The sequence below is a fragment of the Micropterus dolomieu genome, linkage group LG12, assembly GCF_021292245.1.
Source record: "Micropterus dolomieu isolate WLL.071019.BEF.003 ecotype Adirondacks linkage group LG12, ASM2129224v1, whole genome shotgun sequence".
NCBI lineage: Eukaryota > Metazoa > Chordata > Actinopteri > Centrarchiformes > Centrarchidae > Micropterus > Micropterus dolomieu.
The window spans coordinates 28,042,320-28,059,773 of NC_060161.1; the positions used below are offsets into that span (position 1 = coordinate 28,042,320).

The 17,454-nt window shown below is 39.5% G+C and overlaps 1 protein-coding gene across 5 annotated transcripts in view; it reads right to left on the reverse strand.

Moving 5' to 3' along the window:
• Nucleotides 1–8,524: 8,524 nt before the first annotated feature.
• The window catches only part of LOC123980011 (Nance-Horan syndrome protein-like), a 204,862-nt gene continuing 195,932 nt past the window's right edge, over nt 8,525–17,454 (reverse strand). For 2 of the 5 annotated variants that reach the window (XR_006827354.1, XM_046064136.1), the window contains exon 2: nt 8,525–9,180. Coding sequence is in view for 1 of the 5 variants with exons in the window: in XM_046064136.1 (XP_045920092.1) it covers nt 8,972–9,180 (209 nt within the window). In the remaining 4 variants the exon portion in view is untranslated. Of the gene's footprint in view, nt 9,181–10,986; nt 11,068–14,155; nt 14,292–17,454 lie in introns of those variants that run through there. The other 3 variants (XR_006827353.1, XR_006827352.1, XR_006827355.1) reach the window with 3 other exon arrangements.

Genomic DNA, 17,454 nt, shown 5'->3' on the forward strand with positions numbered 1-17,454 from the left:
AAGGAAATGCAAAATTTACTTTCATCAGAGAACATAACTTTGGACCACTCAGCAGCAGTCCAGTCCTTTTTGTCTTTAGCCCAGGCGAGACGCTTCTGACACTGTGTCTTGTTCAAGAGTGGCTTGACACAAGGAATGCGACAGCTGAAACCCATGTCTTGCATACGTCTGTGCGTGGTGGTTCTTGAAGCACTGACTCCAACTACAGTCCACTTTTTGTGAATCTCCCCCACATTTTTGAATGGGTTTTGTTTCACAATCCTCTCCAGGGTGCGGTTATGCCTATTGCTTGTTCACTTTTTTCTACCACATCTTTTCCTTCCCTTCGCCTCTCTATTAATGTGCTTGGACACAGAGCTCTGTGAACAGCCAGCCTCTTTAGCAATGACCTTTTGTGTCTTGCCCTCCTTGTGCAAAGTGTCAATGGTCGTCTTTTGGACAGCTGTCAAGTCAGCAGTCTTCCCCATGATTGTGTAGCTTACAGAACTAGGCTGAGAGACCATTTAAAGACCTTTGCAGGTGTTTTGAGTTTATTAGCTGATTAGAGTGTGGCACCAGGTGTCTTCAATATTGAACCTTTTCACAATATTCAAATTTTCTGAGGTATTGAATTTGGGGTTTTCATTAGTTGTCAGTTATAATCATCAAAATTAAAAGGAATGAACACTTGAAATATATCAGTCTGTGTGGAATGAATGTATACATTATACAAGTTTCACTTTTTGAATGGAATTACTGAAATAAATCAACTTTTTGATGATATTCTAATTATATGACCAGCACCTGTACTTCAACCTAACAACATCTATGGGACATTGTGGAGTGGCTCTCTTCACTACACCATTAAAACACCAGATGAGAGAAGATCTTCAGGAATTCCCTTCAGGGAATTAGAATCCAGGCCGAGGAGCGCAAAAGCTGTTCTGGAGGCTCATAGTGGCCCATCACCTTAATAAGACACTTTTGTTGGTTTTTCCTTTGTCACCTATCTGTATATAGTACTAGGAAACCTCAAGTAGTAGACATATTACCCCTGCCTTTGTGTTTAGAAAATGTCACAGTCTAACTGCATTTCCATTTGCCTGAGAGGATTTAATCGGTCACTTGTTAACACCAAACATCAATATAAAACCTTCCTCTAGAGCTGAAACAATCATAATCAAGCAATAATCACAAGCAATCTCTACTTCCAGATACTGAAACATGAGGATTTGAGCTTTCCTTTGTCATTTCTTTGTCTTTGTTTTGAATGTCATGATTAGTCAGGAAAAACAAGTCACCTGAAAGAGTACAGACATTTTTATAAACATAATAGGGATGCACCGATCCGATAAAGATATTGGATAAAGTCACAATACTGACTCAAATAGCTAGAACGGGTATCAGTGACAAGGGGGGCGATTTCTTTAATTTAAATATGCGCATACTACTTCAGCATCAGCTGTATGCCAGTAGACCCGAACATTTTTCAAGGAGAGCTAAGCTTCTACAGCGACTTGCAATATCTACAAAGACAATGTTTCGAGTGGTGGCGGTGGCACCGCAAAATATAACTCAAGCAACTTAAGCAAGAAACTCAAGAACCATCTTGCCAAAGAACACAGTTCCCAGTCACTTCCTCACAGTAAGGAACACAGCTTATTAATTTTACACTGGATCTGTACTCAGCATCGGCCGATACCCAAAGCCCAGGTATTGGTATAGGTATCAGGACTGAAAAGATCGGATGGGTGCATCCCTAAAACATAACAATAAATCAATTATTCTAGAAAATAGAGTTCAGATTAATCACCAATCTTTTGGATTCTCTGAGGAAGACTCATTTTAAATGATACATGTAGGAACAAGTCACTAAGTAAAGCTGAAGAAACTGCAGAGTTCAATTCTCACAGGAGCTGCATTGTCATGGGATATCTTTCTTTTACAAACTAAAGACATGATAGAGCTGGAAGGTGCTGAAATCATCAATGATCCCTTGAAATAGAACAAGCCATGTGACGTCTTTTGGTGATATTTGTCCTGCTCATACAGGGCTCAAGAGAGAGCAAGAAAAGCACTATTGATGGATTTTGAGAAGAAAAGCCTGTCACAAGTGTCACAAAGACAGATTTCTGTGAATCCTGTATGAGACAGACACGCTTTATCTCTGATTTTCAACTTCAGTGAAACCATATTGAGCTAGTGAAATGTCTGTAACCAAATGCTGTATAAAATAAAACATAAAATTTCTGAAAAATTGCCACAGCTTTCAGTAGCATTTTGAGCTGAACACTAAGGGCCAACTATACTCTATCAGAACAAGATCATAAGACGTGTGGGGGATCCCAACATTCCTAATCCAGATGAGATATAAAATCTTTCCAGTGTGTTCTGGCTCTACTCCGGGGTCTCCTACATGTTGGACGTCCCGAAAGGAACGGCACACAAATGATACCCAAACCACTTCAACTGGCTTCTTTCAATGAAAAGGAGCCACAAAACTAATCAAAAGTATAGCTGTTCCGAACAATGTGACAAACATAGTTGTGTAACAAATATGAAGTGAATGTCGGATTGTCGGTTTCAGAAAGTTACAGAAATTGTCAGAGACAGCAACCCTCCCCCAATCTGACGTTGGAAAGGTGGTGGAGGGGGTTTCCAAAGCTATTTGATCGTGTGACAAGCTGTTCTAATGGAGTATACTGTTCCCCTAATGTCAATGCATAATGTAATGCTATAATGTGCTACTTTTAGCATAGTAAAATGCCTACAGAATGTTAACAAACTCAAAGGTAGCATTTTGACTATGATGTTAGCAATGATTTGTGCTTTCTACATATTAAAAATCATGTTCAGTGTACAGTATATTGTCTATGCACTGTATCTATAATATGTATATGTACTGTGTGTAATGATCTTTCCATGTGGGACAGTATATATATACACTGACAACTATGAGTTTCCCTTTATCCTGTGCACACTGCGGTCAGTCGTCACTTAACAGCCAGAGGACCACATATTGTCCCAACGTCTTTTTCTTTATCTGCTTATTCTGACAGTGAGATGGAAGTCGACTACTGTCACCTGCAGTCTTAAGCTTGTATTAATGCCTGCATTTAAGCAAGTTTGCATTAATACATGTGCACGTGTGTGTATGTTTCTATGTGTGTGTATGAATGTGCGCTGTTGGAGGCTGTTAATCTGCTAATCCACCCCCCACAGAGCCAGATTAGGAGTTTTATAAGAAAATGTAGGAGGCATTTAAATATATTGGTGTTCTGCTCACCACAGTCTGGCACAGACAAATCCTTTATCTCACAAGACAACATTTTTTACTGATGGAACATTTTAATATTATGACATTACATGAAATTATATAATCTAATGTGATACATGATGCATTATAGTGCATTTTGAGTAGTAGCCTTATAACAAAAACTGTAGGTTTCAGTTATCTAATCCATGACAATTGCCAGAAAACCTTACAACCCTTTAGAAAAACCTGTCAAAGCTAATTGAAAAGTTTTAAGATCAAATATATACAGTGGTGGGTAGAAATGTTAAATGTGTATAATTGTTGGCTCAAAGTCAACAGCAGATTTGATATCTATAACACCCACCACAACTGCTCATCTTCTCACCAACCTTACTTGGACAAGCCATAAAAATGTGAGATTTATACTTTATAACAAGTGTTTTTAGACAGTATGTTTGGTGGTTGGTTTGATAAATATACTTTAGGTTATATTTACCATATCCAATAAGGAGCAGCTTATGCAGTGGTTGCATCTTTTCATCCTGTATGAAATCATTCTAATATTAATTACATGCATGTACTCCTAATGAAGACAATGTGTGCTTGATATCAGAGATGCCTGGCCACGTAAGGAATGAACAGCTGTCCGTATTCGAGTGATAGCAGTGTGTGTATCTGTGTGTGCAGAGCTTAATCCACAACATTCCCAGGCTTGTCCATTTGTTCAGCTACCCACGGCCAAAGGCTGAGAATTGTATAACCCCAAACACAGAGGCGACAACAACAATGCTTGAAAGACTCTACCGTGACTGGTCTACACCAGGAAATTAAAATGTGACAGTAAATTCAAAAACTGTTTGCGTAGTGGTAGGATTTTCAAGAACATCCCAGCCACACAGATCCACTGTTTGACCAAAAAGTAAAACAAAACAAAACAATGAAGAACAAAATACAAATGTCACAGTCCATGCGTGACTGTTTTACTGCTTTTCCCATGTGTCATGTGCTTTTCCCTGTCGCTGGTCTGGTACGTGTATGTGTGTGTGTGTGTGTGTGTGTGTGTGTGTGGGCATGGGCGTGGTCTGTTCCGGGCACAAACGCCAATAAACCTCCTCCATGTTATCCGCCACACCATGTTTCCACAACAGGACCACCATCGTTATGCCACGCTCGCTTCTCCTTTGCCTGCCTGCCTGCCTGCCTCCAACATTCAACTGCCACACTTCCCCAAACTTGCAATTCTACTTTTTGTCTTTAAAAACCTTTTTACAATGTCCTCCTGCAAGTCTGTGTGAAAGAAACTACTACTACTACTACTAAAAATATCTCATCCAATCAAAGCCAACACAACGTGGCTGGCAAAATATGAAAATATTCTTGTCTCAACACCAATACACCAACAACTTATGTTGGTCAACAATATTCAAGAAAGGAATAATAGGAAAACAACCTGTTGTAACAATTTGGGAGTGTGGTTACCCCCTCGTAGTCACACAAGATAAATGTATTTATAGCCTAAATTGGATATTTTTTTTTTTTAATCGTGGTACAGTGGTTGTGCTACGACCGAGTATTACTGTATTGTTGAGGGGGGTAAAACTCCCATTTCAAGAATAAAGTCAAAGTATTTTTAGAAATATTATAAATATTATAACATAAACATAATATTACCAGAAATAAAGTTACTCGGGTGTCACTAGGGTGTCAACATTGTGCTTTTCGCCAACTAGGATACATCATAGCTGTCAAAAATCCCTCATAACTATATGATGAATTATATGATTATATGATATATGTAAACGCAGCATTAATAAGATCCTGTTGCTTTAAATATTGCTAATTAAGTCCTCTAAATTCAATCTAATACCTCTTTTTGCCATTTGGTGGTTATGGCTTGGTGGTTGACGAGTATAAGTTTCCATTGTGCTTTAGCTAAACCCAGCTGTTTTGGTGTGGTCTGACAAAAGAGTTACATAAGTATAAAGAAACCTTTTCTTTAGTGATTTTAGAGAAATTTGAAGCCTTTTTTCCCACTGAAATTGGAATGAAACCCTTCAATTATTACCCGAAGTAAAAATTCATCTGTTGTCGCACTGTGGTGTGAGAGAGTGGGGTTACATAAGGAAACGTCTGGCTCAGAACCCCATTCTAGTTATATAACTCTGGTTTGGGACAGATAATGTGGTCGTGGTCATGGTGTGTGTGTGTGGGTGTGTGTGTGTGTGTGTGTGTGTGTGTGTGTGGAGGGGGGAGACCATGGGGGAAAGATTACAGCAGGGTGAGGAGGACCACATGGGTCGGGGAAAATCTTTCTGTATCTCTCTTTCTTTCCTCTATTTCTCCCATTTTATCTCCTTCTTTCCGTCATCTTTGTCTCTGTTCTCTCCGTCCCAATCTCCCTTCTCCTGCCACCTACTCGACTTTGTCCCTATAGATCTTTTTTTCCCAGTGTTGTTTTTTTAACACTTTAATCTCCTTCTGTCACTTCCTCTCTTCTAAATAAAAGTGTTTATTCATCTATCCATCATCTGTGTCAGCCTGGCATGTCAGCGTGCACCCGTATATTCAGAGACAGAAAATAATAAATAAATAGGCAAGAAAGGGGAGAAATACTGTATAAATGGAAAGAAGGATTCAAGACAGACAGGCTGTGGCAGTTTGGGAATAAACAAACAAGACAGCACGATGATGCACTAAAACTAAAACTTAAAAATAATAACACTGTTTTTGGTGTTCAATTCACAGCGCTCCCTCGTCTGCCTGAAGCAGTAACACCCTGAAGGCAACACTGATGCAACAACAGCTTGCTACATCTCAGCACAGTGAGACACTTGATATGCTTTGCTCGCCTTCACACTGTATTACACAGGATTCAGATACAGTACAACATGGTTTAAAAGAACATACAGTGGTTGTGTTTTTTAGTACAAACGTGTACTTCACAGACACATTTTTATACTACCGTCAGAAAACTTGACAGTAAGCAAACATCAATGAAGCAATTTAGTACTGCACCATAAAATTATAGAGTGGTCAAAAATAGATTCAATAGAGCAGTGGTTCTCAAAGTGGGGTCCCGGGACTCCTTGAGGGTGTTTCAGGGGGTCCCAAGCAAAAAGGGGAACCATTCCTTTTCACTATCATCCCATCCATTTAGGGGTGAACTTGAAGTGAAAAGGTTTGACAACCACTGCAATAGAGCCGGGGACATCTTGAGTGATAGTCCCAATTGTTGTCTAGGTTAGTAGCAGTAGTATTAGTAGTAGTAGTAGTAGTAGAGTACTAGAACAATGTAGTATTGCTCTAACATAAAGTTGAGGGACTCACAAGAGACAGATTAATTCAAGAAAAGTTCAAATTGAAGCAGCAGAGGCCAATATATCCTGTTCCCTTTTATGGTTCAAGCTCCAAGAACTCTGTGCTGTTCTTTCATTAAACCCTCCCTGTCTGCTAAATGACCATATCTTTCAAACGTGTAATCCAGGCTTTCTGTTAAAAAATGACTACTCTCTGATCTGATGATGTGTCCATGAAGGACCTGGCCACCACATGGCTGTATGTGGTGAAATTCTGATGAAAAAGAAACCAGAGTTCACTTTGAAAGGGATCCATCTTTAAAAAGGTGATTTATTAATATCACACTGACAGTAGAGAAAATTGAGCCTTTTCCCAGGATGCTTTGGGTGAGAGGCTGCACATATCTAATATGGGGTGACATACACACTACAGACAGGCAAACACGACGACAAACGTTCCACATTTGACACACAATTCTCCTGCCACTACATAGGCAGAAGACTGGAAATTAATCTGAAATGCAAGGTATGCTTTGGTAAAGGTTTAGCAGTAATGTGTACATCTTCAGTTTGAGTAAAACATGCAAAAACATCAGTATAATCCTTTAAGGACAGGGTGCAACTGAAAACAAGCATAGTAGTAAACATACTTAATTGTGTACGTTAATCTGTCACTATCCACACCTTCTTTTTTAACATCTTTTAAGTCACCTGCAAACATTCAATATTTTGGAAGCTTTGCTTGTGCATACACTAGATTACATCTGCAGCAAGGTCCAAAAGTCAATTTATTTTCTTCCACAGAGTTCATTTGGAGCAAATTGACAAATTCTACTATCATTTTTCCAATCTATAATACAGACTGTTACGCAACAGGAGATCCCTGCTTGGTACAACTGTTGTCCTGTTCAGAGTAAAGCTAGACAGTCCAGATTGTTACCAATATGCTCAAAGGCTGTGAGCCAGACGCTTGCCTCAAGATTTCAATCTGCATTTACAAGAAACAATGCTGACTTCAGCTGGTGGTATCAGATCTTTCACATGTTTTATTTGGCTAATATCAGATCTTGTCATTTAATATAGAGTTTAGAGCCCACGGGTTAAACTAACAGGCTGCAGAACAAGTGCATTCCTCACTGCTAGACAAGATGTGGAAGAAACTGACTGCAACTGACAAAACAAGTCCTCCAAACGACAAAATATGCACATAATTCACACAGCCACCCCACAGCTTTGTCAGTTAAACGTGACAAATGTGTTTTTAGGCATTTGAGCGAACGACTAATGTTGTCGTTTCTTGCATAAAGTGAATAAAATGCTCACATAAGTAGCATGAATTTATAGCTAATAAGTAGGTAGCAGATGACAACGTCTAAACGTCTTGTGCATCACTGAGCTTGAAAGTTCATTCTTCACCTTGTAAACAAAGGTTTCCCTCACTTTAGAGGCTATAATAACCTACTCTTGGGCAGCCATTTGATCCTCATATGTACAACAACACACCAATGTTCTACAGATCTGCACAATCAGACAAACACATCACTTTCCTCCTCCCACTCCACACTGTTGCGCTCAGCGGGGATTATGCCTGCCCAGTGTTTTGGTATTTAGTTCTGCTCTATTATGCTCTTTAATTTCATTTGCCTCCTGCAGTCTTACCCCATAGTCACTTAATCAAATAATAATCAGTGTTGTTGGTTGGTGGTTAAACATTTAGCTCCCCTTAAAGCCAAAGAACAATACAAATAGATCAGGAAAGCGGCGAAATTCATTCCAAGACGCGATGAGGCCAAGTCTGTGGTGGCTTTTGTTTACTTGAGGGATTTTGTAACAAAATGAGCTGTGCAACATTTGGGAAAAAAAGGAATAGCAATTCATACCAAATGAATTATGAATATGGAACAATGTTAAAGTGTTTAGTTGGCAAAATGAAAACACTTTCATCATCTGGATACTTCAGAGATGCTGAAAGACAAACTCAAAAACATCAATACAGGATTGGAACAGAATCTTTATCATGGTTTCCTTAAGCCAAGGCATGAACATATAATAATTTCAGGGTCAAAATCATTTGAGACGTTGCAATAACAGGCCTTTCACAAAGGATCTGGAGCTGCAGTCTGCAGAGAAGCTATTACTGCAGTTGCAGGTTGAAAGTGGAATGCATAAATTACAAAATGTTTATTTTTGTCAAGCATTTGTCAAGTGGTTTAAAGGGGTCATTTTCTAAAACTGAACATTTCATTCCCTAACTTAATGCTCACAACAGAGCAGCACGAGTAGCATTTAATTCAGTATTTTTCGTGTTTCTTTTGGCTAAGATCTTTAAAGCAAATTGGAACATTAGTTTGGCATCACAGTGTGAACTTCCCACTGCAAACTGTAATCCTTCCGTTACAAAGAAATTACCAAAAGTTGGGTTTTCACCAACTATGTCACATCAGCCGAAAGTGCCAGCAGCCTCTAAAACACACCCCTTCATCACTGTGAGACGCACTGCCTGCTTCTGGTTGATGAAATCACCACAGGCACAGATGAGAAGCGTGGGAAACCACATCACACTTGGCGTAATTTGTTGAAGGCATTCTGCTGTGATGAGTAATCTTGCCCGGCTGCACCAGCAGACTGAGGCCAAATCTGCATCCACATCTGAGGAAGATAAAATCCGATGAACGTGCTGCATTCTGTAACGTTTGATTTCTGTATTTCAAGACTTTTGATGAAAAATAAACAAAGAGATCTAAAGGATTTACGGAACATGAAACAAAAACAGGGAGCTTTGGAGAGGACACCAGATGAAGCCCTTTGTTGACAAAATGACAAAACCTGTAACAATAATCTGAGTAAGACCTGCAAAGGGCATGTGATGTTGCAAAGAACTAGTGAGAAAGTGAAAAACTTTGGACATGATAGGAAAGGGACCCCAAGGACTGTCAGAGCTGATCCAAACTTCCCAGGTCAGTCTCGGCTATTAGGAACGACCTTTGAAGTCTACCAGAAAACTTAAAAGGTTTGCCAGACACAAAAACACTGTGCTTTATACACCCACTTATTCCAAGATTTAACATCTATGGAAACGTATCATGGCAGCCATAATTTTGTCGTGGGTCTTAATGATTTAATGATATAGAATTAGGGTTGGGCCAATAGACGATGCCATCGTCCATCCGTGATGGCTGACAGATAGTCGATGGTGGAGCCGGCATCGTGATTGTAAAACCCTGCCCCCTGAAAAATATTTTTTTAATTTTTCACATAATACCGCTCTGTGACAGCACGTTAATCACCACAAACATTATCACAGCAGCGGGTGAGACGCTTGTGGGCTTGATAATGACGGAGCCTATCAAACAACCGAAACCAACATCTGCCCCCTGTGTGTTCAATGCTGCTTTACCTGGTCCCAGCATGTAAAATATCCACCGCGACTGTAAACGTCATAGGCTACCAAGTTGTGCGAGTGAACACATGCACGTAAGGCGACCGCTTTCTGATGGAAATTTTGTAGACATCACTAACCCTATAAAGAATAAACAAAGCCACAAAAACGCTACAACATATCCGATTAGTAATGTTGCTTTTTGATGTTGTATGTTTATGTCTTTTGACAAAAACACAGTCTTTGAGAACCTACTAGAGGCCTTTTTCAAAACCCTTATCCTGCTAAAACACCAATTTAACATTTATGTCTGCCCAATTATGTTCCTACTTTGCCAAGTTTCCAGCGGCCAGCATTTTCAAACTCCCAATCTCGCTAATCAACAAGCTGATCCAGACTCCTTCACTTTGTCAAAGGTTTTAACAATTTGTTACCTAATGAGAAAGAGGCCTGGCTGAGCAAGATCACATGCTTCACTAAATAACCAGGTAACAAATGTTAATGTGCATATTCATCCGAACATTGCGTTATTGTTTGGTTTATCCAGCAACTATAACAACCCTATCCAGATTATCCAAAATAGCAAGCAGTGATGAAACTAGTATATCATTATAAGATTTTGGTTTTTTTTCAATTATCATTACATTAATAAATGTATTAATATTAAGATTGTAGCCCTTAAAAACTCATCTGCTTCAACTGGCAACAATCCCATAACTGTCATCAGATTTGGATTTGAATATAGCTAAATCTGTTCTGGTGGACAGTACGTGGCATAAGCTTTCTTCAACTGAGAAAACCGGAATGGAGAGCAGAGACAAAATATGAAAAAATACAGAAAATCTCTCGTAAAATAACTAAAACGGTTTCAACTTCATTGCTCATATACCAAAAAGGGAAAATACGTTTCCAGGACCTTTGAAAACAAGTAAGCAAAATAACTAACATACACAAGATGTACTGTATGTCTATTACTTTCGTTACAAGATTTTCATGTAACTGATTGCTACATGTATCTACCAAAGACCTTCACAGAGCTGATATCCTGAATATTAATGAGCATTAATGTAAACAACCTCACTGTTAAGTTCCAGTCTCTAGTTCCTCGTGCAGGGTGAGTGTACTCTGATCTGCTGTCCGCTCCGCCAGAGCTGTTCAGCTCTCACACATTCCTCCAGACCAGAGAAAATCAGTTAATCCCTCGAGCGCAGATAACCTAATACTGCAGGACATGCTGCGGTCAGACGCAAGGGACAAGAAGTTCTAAACTGTACTCTGGAGCTAGAAGAGATGAAGACTTACAAAACACTATCCATTGAGGAAGAGAGCGCCACCATCCAGTCTGTACACGTTTTACAATCTGATCAACACTTCAGCTGTTTTTTAAAATCTCATTTAGCTGTAATTTGTTGTATTAAAACATTTTCTGACCTTTTTTCACATAGTGAACGTCTCATTTTGAAATAACACTCAAGTACTTATGAACACTTTTAAAACTTTGCAGCTAAATAATGAAACTGCTGCAGGGAAAGCTGAAGGATAATTAGTGATTGTCAAACGTGTGAAGGAGTGTGGGGGTGGTAGTATCACAGAAATAAATGCTGCTACAAGTCTTAGAGTCATTTTCTGTCTCAATGAAGGTTTGCATTGGGGGGAAAAATGAGTTTAGTCAGGGATGAAGCTTAATCCTCAGCTGTGAAATTGGCCCTTAATCTCTTTGGGAGGTACTGAGACACACCGATGGGACACAAATCTACACTTAAAACAAAATACCTTCAAGAACCGAAAAAGAAAAGAATGGGGTGTCTTAGAGATCCAGCAGGCTAAACTGCATGCAAGTGACATTATAATTACAAGCTCAACATGTGACTTTTATCACAAGTTATCCCACCAAAGAAAGTAAAATCACAGGACTATTACAGCTACAGAACTGTGAGATCTACAAACCTACAAATAAAGCTCAATGTCACATTAAGTTTTTTTTATGTTTTTGAAACCTTTCTTTATACATATATTCTAATAATGACAATATACAGTATTATTTTCTTTGTAACAAATCATAAAGTTAGAAGCAGCGTTGCCATTAGTATATTACAAAGGCGGAAGAGCAGGAACATCTGAATAACTTCCTTTTAGGGCCCCAAAAGAAATCAAATTTGTGGCCACAACGTGCAGCATTTTATTGAATCTGTAGCTCTAATGTGATAGAGACATTTTGGCGAGCAGAAGTAGCATTCAAGAAGCTGCATATCTCCTCAAAGGACCACTTGTTCTGTCAAATTATAAATAAATAGTTAGATAAAGTCCCATTTAAAGGAATTTTCTATGCACTTTTGTGGTTATAGCGTCAGTTACAGGTTAACACAATCAGATTGGTTACCCTGAACGATGTTAGCTAACAAAGTTGTTTAACTAACCAGTACTTGATTGATGTTGATTCACCCAAGTTGTACATGTAAAAACAAAGTCCAGTCACTGTTGCCTAAAACCTTAATGTTTTTGAATCTGCACTATATATTTCCTCCCAAAAGGTTTTGCGATCCATTTCTCCTGTTTGCCGGATGTGTTGGCTTGTAAATCTCAACGAAGCAGGTACACATAAACACAGTATTCAAAGCAGCAGTCAGCATATTGTGTAGAAAACGCCACAACATCAAATAGATATTTATACCCTCAAACCTTTGCTCTTTCATATAAATCAGCATATGCAGGAGCATGTGTGTTGACACTTGTTGATATGTCTCAGCAGAACACACATTTGCTGAATAAAGTGATCGACTTTGTCATGGAAACCAGAAAGACGAAACAGTTTCATGAACTTTCAGAGACAGAGAGATGTGACACCGGTCTCCTGTGGGATTCCTGGTTTAGCTCCAAACACCAGTCTTTTCACATAAGTACATTGTGAAACACACACACACACACACACACACACTCAGTTCAACACAGGCAGCAGTATCTTTGACAAAACTGATGGGTGGAGTGAACATACATTGAACCTTTAAGTCAATGTAGGGTGACACATTTATGTCATTACAACGGAAATCGGAATTTAAGGAAGATGATCTTAAACACACACACTGAGGTGTGTGTTTACTTCTGTGTCATACTTGTCACACACTCGACATCTCTGCTCAGATATAAAAGTCTTCAAGATTACAAGTTCGACTTAATACCTGCAAAATGTTGAAGACAAAGTTGCTAAGGCACCGACAGCAGTGGATCATTAAAATAGTTTAATGTTAATATTTCTGGGCCAGGCATGGAAAAGGGTTGGATATGAACCACATATGCTACCTGGCCTGGGCCTGACCGGAGACAGTCTTAATTCAGCCCCAACCAAATCCAAACAACATTGGGCATAAATGATTAAGTATAGTATATAGTATAAGTCCGACCTTATCCCGGACCCACCCGACCCTGACTTGATCTCAGCCTGGCAGCCCAACCTGAACCCAATGTCTATCCAGAGCCAAGCCCAACCCACTTTCTAGCCTAATCCTAAACCGAGTCTGATCTCAATCTAATAGCCAGACTTTAGCTGGACCTCATTCTAGCCCAACACCAACCCAAATCAAACCCGATGCAAACCTGACCCAAACCCATGTCCTAGACCTATCCTAAACCGATCCTAGCCCCAAAACTAATTCCTAGCTAGACAAAAGCCCAAACCCAAGTGCTAGCCTGATCCTAGTAGCACCTGATTCCAGCCAGACCCAAGCCGGACAAAAGCCAGACCCAAGTCCAGAGTCCAACCTACTTTAGGACTTCAGGTTTTGGGCTACCTGCACTTCTTACTGCTCATTAGTGGCCAGTTGCCTGTGCCTAGGGTCACTGTTTACAAATTTGCAGAGCCATGTTCTGTGGTGAAGTCTGTTTCTAATTTGTTTCACATTGGTTACATATACTAATTTTTTTCAAAAAATACTTCCTGTTCAAAGACAGTGCTTAGGTTTTAATACTTATCGGGTACTAGTTATAAAACATACACACAGCTTAGGTTTTAGGAGGTTAATCCACAAAACATTGAAGACATTGTCTCTTTAAAAAAGAAAATATTGGTTTCTTTTACTCACAAGCGTAATCTTTCTCTAAACTAAGCTAAGCTCTCTAGGTTTTTTAAGCTAAAGTTCACATATTAAACTAAAAAGAGAGATAAACATGTATGAAGACAAACACAAAGGTGGCTGTAAGGCTTACAGAATCCTCACCCACCTCCCTCCCTCACCTCCTTTACCCTCCTACCTGTGTGCAACTTGACCGTCCTGCAGCTAGAACAGCTGGAACCGCAGAAAGAGGGGGACAGTAAATGTACCGTCTTTGCCTTCAGATGGCAAATGGAGGGAAAAGGGAGGAGACGAGGACAAGTGTTAGGGTGGGAGGGGAGGGGAGTGACGGATTGACGTGTGTGTGTGTGTGTGTGTGTGTGTGTGTGTGTGTGTGTGTGTGTGTTTCCCTCTTTTTCTTCTGCATGGCTAACTCAAGCCAGACATCTTTTTCTGCTCCCCGGAGGGTCAGAGGGGTCTAAAGGAGGAGGACTCCCAACTAGCACTCCCACTCTCTCGGGTTGTCCTCCCAACACTCCTCTCTGACATTATGAAACAACAGCTCATTTTGTCCCTTTCTTCATTCGCCCCTAACAGTCTGTCTTTCCAGCTATGTTTCTCAAGTCAAAACAAATCAAATGGCATTTTACAAGCATGACAGCAAAGAAGCCAAAGTTATGTCATGATGTAGCGATGTTCCTACGTCACAGCTACCCAAGTTGTGTAAATATAAACTATAATTGAGCACTATATTTATTCCATCTACATCTCCTAAACATTCAGGTGTTGTAGTGGTATAGTAACTGAATTAGTAACAATATTTTATAAAATCAAGGTCAGTGTTATCAGAGTGTCTGCGATAACTCTCTTGTCTCTGCAGCTTCTTTCTTTCGTCACTCACAGTCCCTTCCTTCTCATCGTCCCTCAGTCTCTCGCTCTTTGTGGTTTGCTCTCACTTACAAACAAATAGATGTATATGTGTTGATATTTATGTGCAGGTGCATCATCACCTACAACAGACAAACACAATGAGCCACACTGAGCCTGCATCTCTGCAGAGAATAATGACTTCCATTGTGCTTTCTTCTCTTTTAATCTTTCACTCTCCTCTGTTCATTTTTATCTCAGTCATCTTTCTTCACCCTTTTCTCTCACCATTTTCAAAATTTCTCATGTGTCTTTTTCTAAAACATAATGAGGCAGCTAATTACATTTCTCATTACTGTCACTTTGGAGGTGGGGGGTTCAGTGTACACACACTTTTGAGGAATTTTTAGTTTTACAATGAACTCTTAAATCACTTAAAACACATTCATGGTGTCAGCTCTTCAGCAAATCTGGATATTCAAATATGTCTTTAAACCTTGCTGATTAAATCAGGTTACCTTACAAGGAAATCGCACATGGGACATGCATGTCTTCACATGTGAAAAACAACATGTGAAAGTCATCACACATTTAACAACCACATAAGGCTGTATGTGAGTTCCTCATGTGAAATGTTTTTTGATTTGATATTGCATGTAAAATTGCACGTGATGTTTTTACATGTGAAATATCCTTAAATTAACATCTTCACAAGCTTATGAGTTAATTTTTTAACGTGCAAAATAACATTCTATAAGAAATAAACATAAAATGTTAACTCAATAACTTTTACTTGTACTATATCTTGAATAAATGGCATTTTGCATTAATTTAGTACGTTGTTCAACTTGAGTAGAATATCAGCAAAGTAAGAACAGAAGTTGGTATTCCTGCAACGAAATAATCACTTCTTTGTCTTTTTTCTATTTCGTTCTTTTTCTAATTTTCTCTCAATCCTTCTGTCTCTGTCCTCTGGGTATTTCTCCCTCCTTGTCTTTGCTTTGCAGAGCTGGCAAGTTCTCACAGTATCCAAACGGTGTCAAATAACATTCCACCTGGTTTAATAAGACGTCCTTAAAAGAAAAAAACACTCTCTATGTCTCTCAGCACTGCTGTCGCAGAAGCCATTTCCTGACAATATTGAGAGCGGATTAAGGAGGTTGGAGGTGATGGAGAGAGCGGGTCATGAAAAAAAGAAGAAGAAGAGGAGGAGGAAGGGACTCTTCAGAATAAATAAGTCTCTCGCCTTAAAATCCCCCCTTTAACTCCACACACTGTTATTGGAGCTGCTCTCGCACATGATTACATGCATGTGCACACACACACACAGAGCAAACACATCTTTACTCACTCTGTGGCTTCACACTGCTTTTGCAAAAAGGTCAGAAAGTAACAAGCCAAGATGTAGATGAAGGGGAGGAAACTAATAAAGAAAGGATTTACTTAAAATTTTCAACATCACTGAGACATGGGTCATGAGAAATGGCTAGCAAACAGATATGTGGGAGGCATTTTGTGCCATTTTTTACTCTCAACGCCATGAAAACCAGCTGCTTCATATCCAATTCATTGCCGAATTTTTGATGCAACAGCAGTTGCTGCCGTCTATCTGTTTGCTGACTCCTCTCAGCGTGACACAAACAAACCCGGCCCTCCTCCAGAAGACACAAAGGGCGACTGGAGAAAATGAGATCTGACATGTTTAAGTAGAAACAGATGACAGTTGGCAGAAAAAGAGGGAGGGGGATACAAGGTAACAGGCCATTACAGCAGCTTCTGTATATACGTTTGGTTCAGACGTGACCAGAGGCGAGGAATAACAGAGAGGCGAGGGCAGAGATGGAAACAGAGGGAGATTGTTTGTTTTCCTCTCATCAGAAGAAGACAGAAACTGATGGGGAGGAGGAAGCGAGCAAAAGAAAGAACGTCTTTTAAGTAAATCCGGCGTCTCCTAAAAACTCATTTGACAAATGTGCATTCTGAATGTGGGATTTGAATATGAGAAAGACTGAGAAAATTTTAAAATAGGGTTGCTAATATATTAACTAATAAAAATAGATAATATGATTTTAAGAAAGTCTGTAAATCAAAAGTTAATAAGGAGTACAAATACTGTAGTTTAACTATTTATTGCTGCTAGGTTTCATAGGCAAAGTGTAGAATAGGAAAATCCTGACTTTGGCGCCCCCAGTGTATGTTGTCGTGGACAGCACAGATTTCCCTCACGACCTCACAATAATGCCATTTATTATTCTCCTATATCTTCCCCATATATTCAGCCCTACTTACAACAGTTTTGTGTCTTACCTAAAAAAGGGTTTTGCAATTCAAAGCACAAATCCAGATTTTCCTGCTCATTTGTCCTTTTCCCTCAATGTTATGGCATCACTGTGCATGCAGTTAATCTCATTGGTGCAAAATGGATCTTACGTGTACACACACACACACACACACACATGAACTTGGTAAAAGAGCAGGACTCAGGAAAAAAAGGAGGGGAAAAGTGCTAAATGGAGGTCTGGAGGAATAATATCTCTCTGTTAGATTAATGCTGGTCGCACATACACACACACACAAATTGGCCCTCACAAAGATAGCAATATAAGCCCCCCAAACACACACACACACACA